The sequence below is a fragment of the Zeus faber genome, assembly GCF_960531495.2.
Source record: "Zeus faber genome assembly, chromosome: 7".
Lineage (NCBI taxonomy): Eukaryota > Metazoa > Chordata > Actinopteri > Zeiformes > Zeidae > Zeus > Zeus faber.
In genome coordinates this window covers 21821217-21841133 of record NC_137203.1, presented here as the reverse complement: position 1 = coordinate 21841133, position 19917 = coordinate 21821217, and the positions used below count along the sequence as shown (strand labels likewise).

Sequence of the window (19917 nt, the reverse complement as noted above, 5' to 3'; positions counted from 1 at the left end):
TCACCCCCACTCACATGGTTTTCCACACCCCGATCGCTGGTTTCCCTTCCATGGTCGTCTCGTGTGTGCACCGCACGAGCATCGTACGCCATCGAGTGGATGAATAAACCATTACACCCAGGGGGCCGTACATGCCAGGGAAACGAAACAAATACTGAGCCATAAAATACGTTGATGTTAAACAAATTCTATGGCCATACTTTTGTAAAAAAAAAAACAAAAAAACGTATTTCGTCTAATGGATACCGATGCACGTTCATCAACTTCACCACTGCTCTCCGTGATTAGTCGTCGTCGTTGATCCTTTTGCTCACGTGACTACATGTCACCTGACCCCCCCCCGCCCGCCTCATGCGGAAGTCAAAAAACAACATGGCTGCCCACTTGTCCTACGGGAGAGTAAATTTAAACATTTTAAGAGAAGCCGCGCGCAAGGAGCTTCGGGAATTCCTGGACAAATGCGCGGGCAGCAAGGTAAGTCAAGAAGAAGAATTAGTCCAGAGGTTTGTATCCTCGCCGTCCTAAGTGCCTTGTGTAATCGCCATAAGACTGTCAACGGTGTCTAGTAAACGACCGCCCATCGGATGCAGCGCGCAGCCGGGGTCGGGATGATGAAGTTCAGTTTTATCAGTTTAATTTCAGACAGCGGGCAGGTTGAGGTGAGGATAAAGCAACGTTTCCCTCTGCCACGGCACTCATTTTTACAATGGAATAATCCCGCGACACAGCGATGTTCCGTGAACCACGAAACGTCACAACCATGCATAACCGTGCTCAGGAGGGGCCAGCCCATTGTTATTGCTCGGACTTTTTTTTTTCGGGCTACAGGTATATGAAAAACGACACTGGCAGTACGCAGAGACATGGGACATGAGACATGGTTGTCTCGTTGGAACCGGGACGTTTCGGACGTCTTGTCTTTCGAGTTTGATCGATACCTGTGCACATTTGGAGCAGAAATGAGTGGAAAAAACTGTCGTCACTGAATCCAAAATTATTCAAATCCAAGTTTCTTCTATTGGAATTACAGAATTACATTACATTTAGCAGACGCTTTTATCCAAAGCGACTTACAATTGTACAATCACCGACGGACGCAGCCATCAGGAGCAATTAGGGGTTAAGTGTCATGCTCAAGAACACTACAGCATGCTAGCAGGAGGAGCCTGGGATCCAACCAGCAACCTTTAGATTACTAGACCACCAGCTCTACCGCCTGAGCTACCATCCCCGTCATCAACATCCAGCCACTTGCGAGTGCGACACCGAGACAGACAATCTGCCGATGCTGCGCTTAAATGAAACTCAGAAAACTGTAACTCGTGCTGCACTTTACAAGACCCCGAAATTTATCATCGTTCAAAGAAGATGTTTTCGCACTGAGATTTAAGAATTGGGAAATTTGGAACTGTTGTTGATATAACACAATGGGTTTGACGGAACCTCAACAACCTGTAATAGCTGTAATGTAAATATGCTAGACCTTTTGTTGGACTGGTCACGGATTATGTCACACTCGACGGGGTAAACACACTTATTCAAGGCCGACGTTGGAAATTTGTCGGCTACATCACAATCGGACTGAATTTGTGTAATCTGATCCTGGCATTACAGAAACTCCGAAAACTGTAATGCGTACCGAACACGACTAAACTGGATGCCGTGTATTGCTGCCTGCAGCTATATTTGGGGCTGGAGCAGAAATGATTGAAAAACTGTCATAATTTCATTTGTTTCAGGAGCGGGCCGCTTTGTGACTAGGGCCGCCCTTAGTCGAGCAGTATTATTTTTTTTGTTTGTTTTATTCAGTCATTGTGTCCCTTACAATAACAGGATGAAACAGATAGACGCTTACAAAATAGGGATAGCACATGGATAACATTTTAATGAGGAATTATAAATATGAGGAATGATAAATTTATTTTTATATGTGTGAATGGTCTGCGTCTGGACATGGACACAAACACGGCTGCTGCCTAGGGGCGTGGACAGGGAGTGTTTGGGCCGCATTTTGCGCACCTGTCTCCCTCTCCGATGGCACCGACGATGCACGCGCCAGCGATGGGGTGCCCACGATTGGCACACAAGACCAGTGTGTTTTTATTTTATTTTACGTGTCCTTATGGGAAGAAACAAGTGCATAGGGAACGGTATGGAACGGAAACGTGCGTAATGGGGACACTTTCTCGGTGACTCGCTCCCCGATCGCCCACTCTCTATGCGTTATAGACAGAACAAATAATCTTAACGAGTTTTAGAGTCGTGCCCCGTCCCCACACTGTTTTTAGTTGTTTTATTTGGAGGAACGGGGCTCGGCTCTCCGTGAGGCCCGATGGTGGATAGCAAGACAGAGAGCCGTGTCCGGACGCGGACAATTCACACATATAAAAATATTATGTGACAAATAATCTCTTGAACATGAACTTGAATATTTATGATTCCCCTTAGTTATATAACCTCATTGAAATGTTATCCGTGTGCATTTTGTAAGCTTCCATCTGTTTTATCCTTTTATTGTAATGTACACTGACAGAAACGGCTCGACTTCTCAGAATCTCAGTCGATTGACAGATTGACAGGGGCAGCCCTAATAATCACAGCGCCGTTCAGGAACCTTGGATTACAGAACTTTTGAACCTCGAAAAACCTGTAATACATACCTAACATGACTAAACCGGACCCTGTATATTGCTGCCTGCAGCTTTATTTATTATTATTATTATTATTGTGGCCTTCTAGTAGTTCTCACTTTCAGTCTTAAACATCATTTTTTGTTTTTGTTGAACATGGAGCTGGTATCCTGGCTGGAAATTATGGATTAGTACACCCTTGCAAGTTTAATGTTGCAACACAAGAGCTCCTACTGCACTACAGTACATACATACATACATACATACATACATACATACATACATACATACATACATACATACATGTTTATATATATTTGTTTAGTTGTATTTTTTCCTCTCTTTGTTCACGTTATATTTTTTTAAAGTTATACTTTTTACTTTTAGTCTATTTCTATTTTTGTATGATTTTGTGTGACTAAATAAAACAGCCTTAATATTGAAAAAATAAAAAATTTGCATAGCTATTGTGAACAAAATATTTTACTTTGCTTGTTATTGCTCTTTAGGCCATAGTTTGGGATGAATATCTGACCGGACCCTTTGGACTAATAGCGCAGTATTCTCTATTGAAGGTAAGTTCTTCCTGTTGACATTATGGGTTTTGTGCGGTGGAGCAAACAGGTCTGACTTTCAAGACTTTTTACCATAGAGAGATAACGGTACAGAGTAACGGTGTCTTTAAGGAACATGAAGTGGAGAAGATGTTCACCCTCAAGGCCGGGCGTCTGCCTCCTTCAGATGTCAAAAACATCATCTTCTTCGTCCGCCCCAGGCTGGAGCTTATGGATATCATCGCTGAGAATGTCTTCAGGTTTGTATACACGTGTCACTCAATGGTGAATAACAGTGAACGTGTTTTTCTCTGCCACAGTATGTTTTTCTCACTCACAAAGACATTATCAATCTCACTCGACTGACAGTTGTTTGTCATTTTGTCCAAATTTTTTTCCCACTTTTAGTGATAAGATAAGCTCGTCCCGTGATTACCATATCCTGTATGTGCCACGGCGGAGCATGCTGTGTGAGCAGCGCCTAAAGGATCAAGGTGTGCTGGGCTCTTTCACCAACATCGATGAGTACATCTTCGATCTGATTCCATACGATGGCGACCTGCTCTCCATGGAGTCTGAAAGTGCCTTCCGGGTGTGTTGAAGCTTTGGCGCATGCCAAAGAACACTGACCAATAACTTCCACCTTTAGGCGAATAGCTGCTTTTCATGTGTCAGGTCAAGGATCAGAGTTTAGAAACTAGAGTTTTTAGATTTAGTTTTAGATTTAATAGTAACAAAAGCTCTTGTAATGGCCATTAAATCATGTGCAACACTTATTTGTTTAAGTTATTGTCGTGAAGATGTTTCACTCACATTTGTTACTCACATGGAAACTGCCCCGGCACATTTTGAGAGGACTGTATTTAGCGATAATGGTTTCATAATCAATGCACAAATAACTACGTTTAGGACAAGGAAAATCTTGATATGCTGCATCTCTAGATTTAGACGTCTAATGCACCTTACTGTATTGATCCCCTCATGTCTTTTATAGGAATGCTACTTGGAAAATGACCAAACAAGCCTTTACCACACGGCTAAAGGCCTCATGACCTTGCAGGCCCTTTATGGTACTATACCTCAGATATATGGGAAAGGAGAGTGTGCCCGGGTGAGTATGTTGCAAAGTGCAACAAAATGACACACAAAAGTACAACAGCAAAGTATACAATGGAGATAATGACATCATAATAATAATAATCATAATAATAATTCAATAGCAGTCAGGTATGTGGATTGTTTTGAAGAGGACATTCTCCTGCTTTTTCAGCACGTAGCTAACATGATGCTGAGGATGAAGAGGGAGTTTGCCGGCAGTCAGAGTCAGATCCTGCCGGTGTTCGATACTCTGCTGCTCCTCGACAGAAACGTCGATCTGCTCACCCCTCTGGCCACTCAGCTCACCTACGAGGGTCTCATCGACGAGGTCTACGGCATCACCAACGGTCAGGGTTAGCTCGGTGACATCATCTGATGTTGTTAAAGTGCTTTGCCAGTCATACTGGTTGTTGATTTTGGTTGCTACGTTCTCTGAAACATAGGTTACGTCAAATTGCCCCCTGAGAAGTTTGCCCAAAAGAAGCAAGGCGAGGGGGGTAAAGATTTGCCCACGGAGCCGAAAAAGCTGCAGCTCAACTCGGCGGAGGAATTGTACGCAGAGATCCGGGACAAGAACTTCAATGCCGTGGGTGCAGCCCTCAGCAAGAAGGCCAAAATAATCTCTGCCGCCTTCGAGGTGAGTCCCACCTCTTCTGAACTCTGTTGTCTTTTACATAACACCAGAGTGTTGGTCCATGCAGATGCAGATCATTCTCCAACAAGGAGACCTACATTGTACCACTTGGCTGCCGAGAAAGCTCAGTTCATCTCATCAGATCGTAATTGCTGTCTAAATTGTCGTGAAAAATTCCACAACGGAAAACCAATAGCTGAAACAAATAATGCTTTTCACTCAAAAGATATGATAAATTGCATATCTTGTTTATGTCTCTTCTCCAAAGTATCTGCTTCCGACTGTATTTCTGTATTCTGTATTTATTGTAATAAATCCGAGTGGCAACTGGTGTTTCAGTGACCTCCAAGAAGTGAGTTCGATGCACTTCCAGTATTCTGCTCGGCTTTTCTAACCTGATGGTGTAAATGAGGATAGCACCCATTTCAGCTGTTCTCAGTTACATTGTTGAAATATTTACGTCTGTTTTGCTACTGTTATCTTTAGGAAGAGATTCGTTTATCTTTCTCTGACTGGGATTGAATTTGTGGCGTTGTACTGCAGATGTTGTGGATAAAAACAGATTTGAAGAGGGGTTAGAGTGCTCCTTTGGTCCACTGATGTAATTACACAAATAGGCCTCTTTAACCTTGGCTGCTGACAACATTTTAATTGTCTTTCTTGCCCAGACATGTTTACATCAGTTTTTCCTCATCTGCATGGCTGTGATTTATTTATTAATTTAACAGCTTAACTAATAGAGATCCCCCCCCCCCCCCCCCCCCCTCACCTTACAGGAGCGTCACAATGCTAAAACGGTGGGAGAGATAAAGCAGTTTGTGTCCCAGTTGCCTCACATGCAGGCAGCACGCAGCTCATTGGCAAACCACACCTCCATAGCTGAGCTCATCAAGGACATAACCAGTACGGAAAGAGCCCTTTTCTTTATTCTTTACCCTCTAATAGCGTTTACGCATTCAACAAATGTTATATATATATATCTCATCCTGACACGCCGCATTGCTTTGCTGTTGTAAATACAAGACCATATAATCTGCGTAATACATGGTAATTGTAAGAAGAAACACCCAAGGCATGTAGTCATATATGTTATAATATATATATTTGATTACTTCCTGCATTTTCACTTTTAACCACTCCAGTGACGTCTTTTTCTCTTAACTTGCTGCCAAAGGAGCAGCATACCGGTTCGTTGTATTTTGGTAAATGCAAGCAAATTGCTTTTCGTCTTCAGCATCAGAGGCATTCTTTGATAACCTCACAGTGGAACAGGAGTTTATGACTGGAGTTGACACAGACAAGGTATTTGCTACAGCCTATTTCTTCTACACAATTGGGAGGGAGTTCATCTTTTAAAGTTTAAGATTTGTTTATAACGTGTGGTCCGTGCTGAATAGAGAGAGCCCTTGCCACTCATATTAAACAGGTCTTACGTAGTATTTTTCTATGCTCTGCAACTGGCACTGAGGCATTTCACACAAGCCAAATGCCAGTTAGACACTAGTCACACCGGAGAAAGATTGCCCTAGTGTCGGGCATTTCTGTCCACATCAGCACATTAGCTGAACGCCGAACACTTTTTGGCATATCACTGTATCCTCCTCTGCCTGTTAATTGCCAACATATGAATGGCAAATGACTCACTCTCTGTCACGTCACTGTCATGCACTTTGTGTCATTGGGGACACAGCCCCAATTTCAACATTCCCATTGTCACTGATCGGTGTTATTACAATCCAGCCTTTGGGGATTGATGGGTAGTCGTGCCAGTTAAAATATAGCTTGGTAGACTTTCTCAAGCGCTGGTCTAACCTGGAAGTAAATTAGTTTTCAGGTTGGTGGGAAATGGACTCAACCTGTTTTTGAACTTGAAAAAACTATTGCATGACATTCTGATCCAGAGTTTTCACAAAAGAGGGAAATTTGCGCAGAATTTACTCCTTGCAATACACCACATCAGGCTCATTGCAAGTCTGTCCTAAATAGGGGATTTTAGGAATAGAGATGGACTTAGCTTTTGTGGATTCTAGTATTCTAGGATTGGCCCAAATATGCAGTTAGCTGCGTCATGAAATAATTTCAACACTTTAACTTGAACATGTGCCATATTCTAGGTGAACACATACATAGAAGACTGCATCGCTCAAAAAGATCCCCTGATCAAGATTCTGCGTCTGGTGTGTATGCAGTCTGTCTGCAACAACGGCCTCAAGCAGAAGGTGTTGGACTACTACAAGAGGGAAATCCTACAGGTAGGATGGAATTTCCTTTTGTTTAAATTTATCTTATTTGTTGTTGCTGAACATGTGTTTGTTTAGGATATTACCTTTCTGCAACCACATATTGCAGGAGACATGGTGTGTATTGCCCATCATATCTCGTTGCCTTCTGTTTGGTTTAGACCTATGGTTATGAGCACATGCTGACGCTGAATAACTTGGACAAAACGGGACTTCTCAAGCCGCAGATGAGCTCCAGAAATAACTACCCTACCATTCGGAAGACTCTCAAACTGTGGATGGAGGACGCCAATGAGCAGGTGAGTCACCCTATTAGTAGAGAGAAGAAATTAATACTCAGCCCTCTGATGTTTTGAGGCTTGAATTTCCCCTCTTTTAATTCCACATGTTTGGCTCCCTCCAGAACCCCAACGACATCTCCTATGTGTACAGCGGCTACGCTCCCCTCAGCATCCGACTGACCCAGGTCCTGACCCGGCCCGGCTGGCGGAGCATTGAAGAGGTTCTGAAGATGCTCCCCGGCCCACATTTCGAGGAGAGGCAGCAGCTACCCGCCGGGCTGCATAAGAAACGTAAGCAACCAGACAAATCTGAGGCTTTGGTTTGCTTGCGAGATGTAAACATGTGCTGTGGCGCAGATAAGGTGTGGCTTTTCGTTCCTTTTGTGCCGAGCCCCTAAAAGCAGCGGCTGATTAATTGCGTTGAGTCATCGTTGACAATAGGACGACGGTTGCTATCGGTGTCTGTGTGTTTGTTGCCTCGTGTGTGTGTGTTTGGGCTTGAGGATTGTGACTTCAACTTATTTGAAATACTCTGTTAGGGTCTTCTGGTATTAAGACTTCCTTAACCCTTGATTTAATTACACACTGGCATGTGAAATGTGCTAATTAGAACTGTGTCTTGGGGAATTGGCTTGTTTCGGCATGTTTTTTTCCATTGGATTTTAAAAGGCGTTAATAGAGGACTGATCAAAGGAGGGTGATGGCTAAATTGGTGTTTTCAGATTCCAAAATATGGTGCCTAACAGCGTGGAATTTAGCTCAGTATTGAATTTTACCCTTCGTTTTTAATGAAACCACAAATGTAAATGCAGAGGTAAAATTTTAAGGAAATTATCTGCATCCTGATTTTGCCAATTTTGAGTCAAATGCTCACACTTTTGGGGGGGATATTGATACTGACAATCTACCGCAGAGTGAAATATCTTGTTGTCTGTGAGCCACGTGTCAGAAGCCCTGTGTTTGATGGTCGGCTCATCTCACCTTTTTTTTCCCAGGCCAACAGGGGGAGAACAGGACTACCCTGGTGTTCTTCCTTGGGGGAGTAACGTACGCTGAAATCGCTGCTCTGCGCTTCCTCTCTCAAATGGAAGATAGTGGGATGGAATACATTATTGCCACCACCAAACTCATTAACGGTACCAGCTGGATCAAATCCCTCATGGACCACCCTGAGGCTCAGACCCCCTGAATTGCCCATGGTTGTGAAGTGCATGCACACCTGGGCACATCAAACACCCCATCGACAAAAACACCTGCCTGCTGTTTTTTTTTTTGTTCATATGAGTGTTCTGCAGATGTCTGATTGATCTCTGCGATGGTAAAACAGGATTAGGCTCTTTAGGTGTCCCAGAAGTTTATTTGCGTCCCAAGATTCAGTTTATCCTCCTGAATTGGTTCTACGTGGACTACATGAGTTTTGGTCCGGATTATCGATGATGTACATAATGTAAATACATGTATGAAGGAACGCCTTGGAAAGTCTGTGCAACTGAAATGTATGAGGTTTTCAAAAACAAATTGTGAATTCAATGTGACGGATTTTGTTTATAATTTGAACTTACATTAAGAGTGCTTTCGACTGGGCGCATTATTCTCTTTCTAACACGCCTGTCCTTGAATATTTTGTTGCTATTGAATATAATTTATAAATAACATGGTCTAAACGAAACAAAAATAAATATATTAAGAGATGGCTGTTCTGTGTGTGTGTGTGTGTATTTATATCATTCTAACTACATGAAACACTGTCCATGATCATTTGTTCAAATTCACGATGCTGGTGACCGAGGCAAGGAGAAGAAAGGAGAGGATAGGAGTGTATCCATCAGCGGGGGTGCAGCCCTCTGAAGGAGCAATTAGCTCACTAACGGGCCTCCTGATCAGCCGATAATGGCCCTCTGCTGTCTGGAGATCCTTCCCTGTCGCAGCCCGTGATTCGACAGTGCAGGATGCTGATTGAATTAGGAAGCCATTTGCTCCATTTTCCGGGAGACGATGACTACGCTGGAGGAAAGAGTTTGATCTCTTTAGCAATCAATATCCTGTCAGTGCCTTGTGCCACGAACAGGTACTCCTCCACCGCAGGAGGACTCAACTCAGACTTTCACCTTTCTGTTTCGGGTGCCTTTAATTCGGTTTAAAAGCATTTTAAATTGTGTGTGTGTGTGATGCGTAGGAGCTTATTCTGGGTCTCATTAATGGAAAAGGTTCACTGTAAGGCTTAGCAGTCCATTTGGAAAACCCAGGGGTTTCAGACTCTTGCAATCGGTTCATTTGCTCCTGGCTCCTCCTCTGCCATAAGGACTTGGAGCGGGCAGAACACCAGCACCCAAACTGTCTCTTGGCTGGAAACATCAGAGCCTATTTACTGATCACTTCTGCTCCGTGGCAAGCAAGGGTAAGATCTTCTTAAATTACAAAAGCATTAAATTATGGCTGTGATGTAATTGCTTTTTGTGGACAAAAAGAGTAGCACAGAGAGTTGATTGGAGTGAGACTTAATTGACTGTTCGGTACTTGTGACTGATTGGTAACAGTTGTTTCCCAACAGTGATTTATAAAGTAGATAACTGATAATTGACACTTATAGATGGCTATCCAGTTCTACTGTTGTCTAAGACAGTGAAACAACTTAGGCGTTTCCATGATATACAGTGTGTGTTTGTATGTGTGTATGTATATTTTTTTAAAGTTCTTATGCTGAGAGTAACATGTTCTAATAACTTACTACAGTATGTAGGCATCTTAATTAAAAATCAATGTGCCTGAATCATCAATTCCTTTTTCTACCTGTATGATTAGTGTGGCAGTGATAGTATACATCAGTATTACAAAAACACTTGATCTTATATTTAGTATCCATTCTGTTTACTGACAATGATTAATGTGTATAAAAGCAAAAATATTATTGTCTGAGGCCACTTCTCAGTTCCTGGACGCAGATCAATACTGAGCCTTTATTTTTTTTTATTTTTCTTTTGCAATTTACATATTAATTATTAAGGGTCTTCTGGCAAGTAGCCTTGCCTCCAACTTCCAAAGGCTAGACCAAATCGAAAGCTTTTCAAGCCTTTGCAAAGCAACAAACGTGTGGAATAATTCCCTCAAACTATCCATTTAATTGCAGAACAATGGGACGGGGAGGAGACATGGGGCACTGGACGCACGGGGCCGGCCGCAAGCGAAGGATAGACCTGCAGCTGCAGTTTGAAGCAGAGCCCTGGCCCATCCGCTTCCTCCGCAGACTCAAAGAAATTCTCAAATTTGTTCTCTTTAGCTACACCGTCTTGTTCGGCGCTTTGCTCTTGGCACGGTGGACGACATATTTTACACTGGCAAGATATGCCAAATTGTAACCAAAAAGAAACGGGGCGATACTGCAGGATGTCATAGTCTTGTTATAAAAGCAGGCTTTGTTTTGTGACGTTTAGTTGAATTTATTTTAGGTTTTTATTGATGGTCATCCTCAATATATGGTTGTACTGACTGATTGGTTGAAAGCCTTGTAAGCAGAGTCACTCATTCAGAGATGCCCGACGCGGAATCCTATCAGATTTGGTTTTAGGATAAAGAAAGGAAATAATTTGTTGGACTTTGGACTTGGAAAGTCAATCGGCATGAACGGAGACCAGAATTATGTATGCGTCTGTGTATTCATTGTACATACACTATGTTGTGCCGTGTGCTAAGCTCCAGCAAAAAGCTGTAAATATATCCTCTGCGGAGGTTATCTGTTTTTTATTTTTTTTGTATTTGTCAACAAAGTATTTTGTGGCAGGCGTAATGTTGGGCCTTTTGTGTCTAGACATTTTGGTGATGAAAAACAATTAAAATCTCTATGAAAAACAGTTTATTACTTCCCTCCGTGTTTCGGGGAAGGTTCTATTTAGCTTCTAGCAACATCAGCACCGAACGCAGTGGTGGAATGAGTATTGATTATTCAAGTACAAATACCCTGACACAATTATTCAAATAAAAGTACAAGTTCCACGTTGACATTTCTAAAAGTACCTGTAATATCCAGTGCTCTGATATATAAAAAAAAAAAAAAAGAGTATTATAGTATCAGTGAAAGATATGTATAGACAGATAAAAGTAAAACAATGGCAAGTTATCTATCATAAGATGTTTTCACTGTAGACGTAGAGCTGTGGATACGCACCGCCTGACTGCGACGTTTTGCCCAGTTGCTGTAATTTAGTTTCATTTTAACGAAATTATCCAAAACAATGTCAAAGTAGAAAATCGAATGTAACAGCCAACGGGGTTTTGGCTTACAATACCGTTTACAATAAACATATGTGCCAACCCAATCTTTCATCCTTTAGCTTATTACAATAATAGAATCAAACGTAACAAAAAAAAACAAACAAATTTCAAATTTTTTTTTTTTTTACAAACTGAAATTAATCAGTGAAAGCTAACGGATTTCCGTTTAAAAACACAATAAAACAAATGTGTAAATAATAATAAAATGAATAAATACACAAATAAAATAAATACATTATAGGAAATCCAGGCAATAATCTTCAGCTTTCTCAAACACTCATTTATAGTATTTTAAAAATCACTGTCTCGCTACACAGCGGCTGTAATGGACTGCGCCTCGTGTCGCCACCTGATGACGTCGCCATTTCCAAGGCGACGTCGGTGGCCGAGTTGCGCACTCTGTCCACGGAGTTGAGAAACGTGAGGAAACGGTGTTTGGATTCTGTCGGCTTTCTCTTTGGCGATGGCAACGAACCAGAACGTCAGTGTGATGGTGATGTATGAGGACGAGTCGGTGTATGCTCGCTACGCAGACGGTTCTGAACTGCACCTTGCACCGTGTGGCTGCGAGTTTGTGATGGCGAAAGCTCCCGATCCCCGTGTGCATCCTCTGCAGCCCGTGGGAAGGGTGAGGCAGAGGACACGCTTCTCCGTCAGCACCTACAAGGTATTACCGATCATTGAAATTCAATTGTATTCTGTTTAAGGCGCTATCTGTGCATGGTAAGGATGCATACATACATGTCTGCTGGAAAAGCCATCGCTTGTTTATCTGCTAAAGCAAACTCACGCAATCTGGTTTTGTAGAACTTGATGGTGGAGGCGTTGGCGTTCAGGAACACGTATGCCAGCCAGCCATACCTACCGGAGGAAATTATTCCAGCCGCCCACAAAAAGGTCTGTCGCTCCATTCATCTTAGTCTTCCTAATCCCAAATCCTATCCTTATATTACGTTTTACAGGCTACATCAATGAGTTGCGGGCCATAAGAACCTACCTACATGAGTAATTTATTCGTGTCTTGCAGCCTTTTGTAGGTATTGACACTGAGGTGGAGTGGCCTAACCCGTCCTCGTGCGACGTCCAGCGAGGACCCGGCGGTGAGGCCGTCGTCAGGTCGGTGGAGGGAAGGGCGGCTCTGAGGCTGTCGTCTTCGGCCGAGGAGTTCTCCGTGGAGTTCACGTGCAGCCTCAGCCGTGCGCGGAATCACCGCAGTCTCAGCAAAGACGCCGATGCCGTTCCAGATCGGCTGAGCCGATCGAGGCCTTGCTCCCCACAGGATGCCACCTGCAGGAGTGCGCAGCCCAAAGTAATGCACTAATAACTCACTCTTATCATGACCTTTATTCCTTTTTACTGCTACGTCGCGCTCTGTTTTAATCCACCTCCTTCCATTCCCAGCCAGAGGAGATGTACAAGTGTTTGACAGTCGTCCAGCATCACTCCTGCTCCTCCGTTGCCCCCGGGTGGCGCTACCCTCTCTCTCTCGCTCGCCTCCACTGTGCCAAGCGCCGCTCCGAGACTTCTGAAGATAGCGGGCCAGATGGAGGTTGGGATTCCGGTCATGAAAAGGGGGGGATTGACATGTCGGACATAAACAGCAACGAGAGATGGTCTCGTCTTCCCGAGGCGCTGCCTCTCGGATGCCCCGCGCCTCACCTGCACAGGTCTAATGCACTGGTTGACAGTAATTGAATAAGATATACATATTCTGATCATGGAAGTGTATCCCACTAAACATTTGTGTTTAATTGAATATTGTCATGTATGTAAGGTGGAAGATGAAAGATGCCCTGGCCCAAGGTGAAGAATGTTCTGACCAAGACTTTCCAGAAGAGCTGGTCAAAGTGATGTGGTGTCAAGGAGTTATCTACAGGTGTGCAGACGATCCATTTGTTTGGTCGGAACTCCTTACACATCAGTATTAAATACAAAGATCCTGCCACCATCACTGCCGTTCATAGAAATCCTACAGTCCCGGATATCAAGCTGTGTATGTGTGTTTAAGAATACTTAATGGAGCAATCCCGGTCATAGAGGTTTCCCCAGGAGATGGATCGGTCATTCGATCCAACGGCATCCTGAGCAGTTACTTCATCCACCGTCGGAATGAACCGCACTCAGGAGAGGTAAGCCTCACCCTGTCGCTGTGGCTTGTTTCCCTAATTAATCAATGGTGATCATGATGGTGGATTATTTGTGTTGAATTTAGTTCCACGGTGAATCGTCTTTCAGGTCAGAGAGGTGACCTACCATGCGAGCGGCCTTCCGCCTGACGTTCCCGGGCAGCGCTACTCCGTGAGCTCTGTGGTTAGTCGTGCAAGCAGGTAAACAATCGAGCCGTGCAGTGTTCAGAATTGAATGGCACCGTTCTTTCTATTTAGACTCTGACCAATAAAAATCTTCTTCGCAGAATCCTCACTTGTTACAATCAGGCCAGAAACTCAACCAAGCTCCTTGGCACGCCCAGCTGTTTGCAACAGGAACAGGAACAGGTTAAAATAATTGATTTTCCCGTGATGGAAGCTGTCGAGGCATAGACTTTCAGTTCTTGGAAATCAATGTCTGTCGTCTTTATTTACAGGACCAACACCTCTACGAGCCGGTGGCGTTTCAAGGAAAAGCGCCAAGTTCTATATGGATCGAGCCCCGTATCGCCATCGCACAGGAAGTACAAAACCGGTGAGTTGCATTTTACAGACACCCTATGACTGAAAGATTAACAGTTGATAGGTGTAACACCAAGGGAATGCCTTTTAATTCTTTTTTTTTTTTTTTTTTTTTCCCCCACTTTCAGGTCAGATGTTGTAGCTGCTGAACTGGAAAAGATAAAACGATTCAACTGTATCCTTGAACAGAGCGAGCTGATGCATATGTAAAATCTACCTGTTGGTGTGTAGCAACCTCAAATTTGGGTGCCTGAGCACCTGTTTCTAAATTCAACCAGATAAAAGTCCAAAATAGCTGTAAGGAATCCAAAAAGAAGTTATTTATTAGTAATTTACTATTATTTTGTTTTTGGTATGTTAATTCAATATAAGTATGCATATGTTAGTTCATTATGTTAATACAGCAATTTACTAGACAACATCAACAAAAACAAGAATAGTCATGTTGCATTAACATGAAACACTGGAGACGGCAAGCAGCGCTTTCTGAACGGCACAGGAAAGCGCGGGGGCAGTACCGCAGCAATACAAGAGATACAGTAGCTTTGTTACTGCAGTTTTATGAAGGAACTGGTATATCTAACCACGTATGCGGAAGTACTGAAATGTTTTTATTCACTCGCTTCAGTCAATCAGGATGGAGCAGCATAGCCCATATAAACCCCAGAAGTGCCCCCCTTCGTACTCTGAAACCAATTCAGCAAGACTGATGGGGGTCTAGTGGGGTATAAAACCCTAAATGAGGGGCGACCGTAACCCCAGTTACCCACAGTGTCCCTTGTCTATCATGGGACAACGCGCAGAGGAGACACCACCTGGCGTAGTGCTCGCGCAGGGGATGAGCGGCCAGCTGGGGGGTGTTCGCTAAACACTCCTCCAGGTCCCTGACCGCCTACGCTGCCGCTAGCCCCAGCCTGACAGGCGGGGACACAGCCCAAGGGGGGCCCCTCATAAAAGGGATGATCGCACTCTGCCAGGGGGTGGCCCTCCGTGGAGTGTAATTTAGTTATAGTTATGGTGTGTGAACACGCCCCGGCCTTGCCGGTGGTCCGGGGGTTCAGGCGCTCGTTGTGCACCGCAGCCTCAGAGACAGTGTGTACCACGAGGGGTGCTGTCCTAGTGTAGCTGTGGGATTCCTGCTTGGGTGTGGCACGTGCGCAACAGCGAGGTACCGTGTGTAAACACGCTTGGACCCTGGTCTTGCCAGTAGCAGGGGTTCAGGTGCTCATGCCCCTTTCATTAAAGGGCTTTGATGCTCCTTCTATACGGGAGGGAGTGCGAAGCCACCTTGTACGCTTCTTATAAAAGTGTAGACCGGAGGAGGGCCCAGGGCTCCCCGTTTCTGTTAGGGGCTCTGGGGCTGCTTGCTGTGTTGTATGCCTAGGGTGCCGTGGACGCAAGATGGCCGCTAAGGCTGCAACCCTCGTTCTAGCGGTTGCCGTGGGGCGGGGACAGGCAGCCCTGCTCTTCCCTGCCAACGGCAGGTGTAGCTGGAGAGCTGTCTCGTGTCCTCCTCCCTCCCTCTGAGGCCCTCTGTCGCCTGGGTCATCGCCTCGTTCAATGCAGCTGCTGCCGTCTGGGTTGCCTGAACGTATGTCCTGTCAGCCAGCCAGGCAGTGATTCTATCCTTCGAAGACAGCAGCGGTGTGTCTTGGATGCACAAGAACCCAACAAGGTCGGGCAAGGTGATGGACCAGTGTCTCCTCGAGACATGGTGTGCCCATCCTCTGAGTCTTGACACCCATTACATTCCATGTAAGGGGTTGTAAGATGAGACTGGAGCGCAGGCCCCCCTGGGGGCAGCCCAGGAACCTGGTTAGTATTGGTCGAGAGAGGGCATGGCAGGAATCATAGACTCCGTTGCCTGGTGGTGGAGTCATGGGAATACCCAGGTGCACCGCAGTGGAGGTTAGGAGCCTGTGGAATGCCGTCCAGAGGGGTTGGACCGACAGCTTCCCATAGGCAGAATGGGCGGACGTGACGGAGGCCTGGCATCCATCGGTCAGCTCGACGTTGGGGAAAAAAGGCAACATACCAGAATGGAGAGGGAGACCGGGAGAAGTCCCCTTCGTCCACGCTGAGGGCGTGTTTGTCGTCCCCGTCGGTGGAAAGGAACGGAGATGGTTTCTGCGACAGTCAGGTCCAGCGACACATGTTCCGTTCCGCGTGTTTGCGACCATGCGACCGGCCCGCTCGGCGGCCGGTATGGCGTGCCAGGGGCCAGCGAGACCATGCTCCGCTCCCAGTGAGATAAAGCACCTTTTGTGGGAGTTGTGAGACGTAAGTAATGTCCTCAAGATGCCGAGGAAGCAGGTAGGTTCCTGCTTGACTTGGCCTGGTCTTCGATGAGTGACTAACGTATTCAGTCGCAGCTGAATTAGAAAAGAGGACGAAAGGGAGCGCCTTCCGGGGTTTATATTGGCTATGCTGCTCCATTCTGATTGGCTAAAGTGAGTAGATGATTACATTTCAGTACTTCCACATACGCTGTTGGAGATGTACCAATAGGAGCGTAGCCCCTAAGGAGAGGAGCCTCCTGACATAGAACATGACGATATGTTGCTATGGTGATGTACAAAGACTCCAATAAAATCTATTAAACAAAATTATTTTGTGTCTGTTATATCTAAGAATTTTGGTAATGCATAAAAATGCTTCTTACCATAAATATTTTATTGCAAACTTAAATTAAAGTTAAATTCCCTCCAAAACGTATCATCATTCATAGTTGGTTAACATTACACAAGCTGGCTATAAAGCATCTTATTAATCTCCAAGTAGGTCTGACAATGGATTATTTCGCATTATGGATATATTTATGGATATTGTTATGCGGCTTCGAGAGGGAGCGCATCTATAGAGATCTGTTTCCTGGTAATGATGTTAACTGTCTGTTAACTGAGTGATCAGTTACTTGGTTTCTACTGGCAATAGAAGCCCTTCTTTCATTATTAACTTTTCACATTTAATTATATTATTATATAAGTAATAACCTGGAGCTACGACTTTATCACCGGACCAACTACGCCACGCAACACCACCACATCCAATTCCTCCATCTGCTTCCTCACTACAAGCACCAGGCAGCTTCCATGCAATTAATAAATAGAAAAAACAACTTTTATATCAATCCACGGTTTTTATTTAAGCTATTTAAGTTCAATATCTACCGGGTCCGACTCCAAAACTCCGGGTCCACAGCAGACATTTATAGTTCCACAATTTTGACTGCTCGCCCCCTACTCCAACTAATCGGCTCAGGCCCAGCATGCAGACGCCAAAATGAAGCCAATGTGTGTGTTGACCTGTGTGTAAAGGACAAAAATAGAGTCCAACAGTGAATCAATCGTCAAGACTGAGATGGATTTTGACGCACTATACTCAACTTCAATTTTCTTTCCGTTATAAATACAGTTTTCTTAACCAGGTCCTTGAATGTGCTTCAAGGACTTGGATTTCGGCCTCAGAAATTGAAGTACTGGAGTACCTTGAAAAAAAAAAAAGACCCTTTTGTGCTGAAGTGCTTGAAAAGTCCTTGATAAAATGTGATCATTGAAAACCTGCGATATTCACAATCGTAATGTAATAAAACATTTACAGAATCGCTTTTCGTTCAGGGAAATGTCAATTTAATCCAGCATGGTTGGAAATAAACACTGATAATAGTAAATTTGTGTGTGTGTGTGTGTGTGTGTGTGTGTGTGTGTGTGCTACTCAATGAGACAATATAGATGATATTGTTTTCTTATTAATAAAGATCACATTAAAAATTTATTATATATTTTGTTTGCATAAAGTCCCTAAAAATGAAGAAATAGTACTTAAAAGTCCTTGAATTTAATTTTGTAATGCCAGAATGAACCCTGCACAGTAAATACAAGTCATTTCACCCCTAGTTATTAGTGATCAACGCTTTGTGTCAGCTCTTTAACTGCTAATGTCCAGTTCTCCTGGAGAACAGCGTTCTACACAGAGGTGAGAGAAGTTCTCCAGAAGGGGAACGCTCTACATCTGGGGAGACGGCCGTCGATCCTATGAGTGAGCTCTGCATCGCAGAAGCCCTGCAGAGAACGACCAAAGCCATACATGACATCGACACTCTTCTGTCAGAGGCAACGCTTACTTGCAACAGTGCGTCTTTACAGAAAGGTTTAATGAAATGAGAAGCGTGACAACAGGTTTTAAGAGCCAACATGGGCAGTAATATGCAAGCTGTTAACCACCATGTAGACTGTACTTAAATAGATATTATAAATATTATTGCATGTATAAGTGGGCCTGGTGTGTATTTTTGTACTTGAGGCGTACAAGTTTTAAAAATCGTATGTTCTGTTTGAACATGAGTCTTTTGGCGTTCCTGCAGAGCACGGACAAAGTTCTCTCCTCCTACCTATTAAGGTGCCAGACTGCGGTTTGAATTGGTGAAGCCGAAGGGGGTTGTCGTTCGTAGAGCGCCTTGATACAGCACCTTCTTTCACTCTTGAATAAAATTTGGCTTTTGCTTGTTCACTTTTTTGTTGTTTCAATCCCTGGGCTGCGGTGTTATTCTTCATTATAACCTTATTTGTGATGCCAGTAGCTTATATAACGGAAATGAGACAAAGCCTCCAAATATTGTTGAAAGGGGTGAAACATTCCAAAATATATTATGATCAATATATGTTAATACCACACTAATACTACACAAAATGATTGTAATAACTGAATAGCACAGTTTATGTTTTAATCAAGTGACATTGTTTTGAATATCCTTCAAAGTCATTGCAACTTCACTTCACAATAGTGCTAATGTGAGGGATTCTGCCGTATTTCTGCTCTTTTGCAGAATTTACAGATTTTAATGGTTTGGGTTTTTTTTGGATCAGTGAGGATTCCCACATTAACACTGACTTTGTCCTTTTCATCTGATATCAGTGTGTAGGAAACAGAATCAACCATCAGGGCTCTCATGGCTTATTTTAACACGGGAGAAGCACTGCAGCATAACGTCCGTACCAGACCCAGGGTAGGAAATGGAGCCTTCACCCAAGCCAAGCGGGCCGCTCCAGGGGAGAGAGTGAAGAACGGCGGCGGTACTCTTACCCCTGAGCCCGTCTCGCAGAGGGCCTTAAAGGCTTCTCCCAAAGAGGACGTCCCCAAGCCCGCACCATTCAAGACCAAGCCTACCGAAGTTCTTTGCTCTTTTGGATCCAAATCCCAAGCGAATGTGCCTCCCACCTCGGACAAGCCGCTGAGGATGAGGAAAAACCTGCTGGAATATGCCTCGGTAGCCCCAAGACCCTCTCACATCCTCAAACCAGGCGCTTTTTCCACCTCGTCACTCGAGGGCAAATTCTCTCGTCGCCAGGAGCCCCATCCACCACCTGCGCCCAAACTAAACCGGAGAAACAACCCCATCCTCAAACCGTCACCATCCCCGGCCCCCAGCCTCGGGTTTCTCTCGTCAAAGCCCGAAAAGCTGGGCTGCATGGGGAATACCGCTTGGTTTGCTTTCCGCAGGAAGATCATTCCCCCTTGGTTTTCTCATGGTAACCCCCCTCCG

The 19917-nt window shown here is 44.3% G+C and overlaps 2 protein-coding genes across 2 annotated transcripts; both read left to right on the top strand.

The window, feature by feature from the left end:
- Positions 1-367: 367 nt before the first annotated feature.
- On the top strand, positions 368-9121 carry vps33a (VPS33A core subunit of CORVET and HOPS complexes). Its single transcript, XM_080003670.1, has 13 exons — positions 368-474; positions 3140-3205; positions 3317-3444; positions 3593-3776; positions 4179-4295; positions 4455-4629; positions 4726-4919; positions 5693-5819; positions 6151-6218; positions 7031-7168; positions 7318-7455; positions 7560-7728; positions 8433-9121. The coding sequence occupies exons 1-13, from the start codon at positions 373-375 to the stop codon at positions 8624-8626; spliced, it is 1800 nt and encodes a 599-aa protein (XP_079859796.1). The 5' UTR covers positions 368-372; the 3' UTR covers positions 8627-9121.
- Positions 9122-12169: 3048 nt separating this feature from the next.
- Positions 12170-18768, top strand: cUnh5orf34 (chromosome Un C5orf34 homolog; the record flags this gene model as incomplete). Its single annotated transcript, XM_080003672.1, has 11 exons — positions 12170-12373; positions 12514-12603; positions 12734-13015; positions 13108-13373; positions 13481-13582; positions 13715-13835; positions 13942-14033; positions 14120-14201; positions 14291-14388; positions 14504-14550; positions 18321-18768. The coding sequence occupies 11 exons, from the start codon at positions 12170-12172 to the stop codon at positions 18536-18538; spliced, it is 1602 nt and encodes a 533-aa protein (XP_079859798.1). The 3' UTR covers positions 18539-18768.
- Between the last annotated feature and the right edge of the window lie 1149 nt (positions 18769-19917).

What these genes read in the sequence shown, in the direction of transcription:
- vps33a (XM_080003670.1), top strand. Translation starts at nt 373, where the DNA reads ATGGCTGCCCACTTGTCCTACGGGAGAGTAAATTTAAACATTTTAAGA. An exon ending in ACAAATGCGCGGGCAGCAAG is followed by an intron (nt 475 to 3,139) that starts GTAAGTCAAGAA and finishes ATTGCTCTTTAG; the next exon opens with GCCATAGTTTGGGATGAATA. An exon ending in ACAAGAGGGAAATCCTACAG is followed by an intron (nt 7,169 to 7,317) that starts GTAGGATGGAAT and finishes TGTTTGGTTTAG; the next exon opens with ACCTATGGTTATGAGCACAT.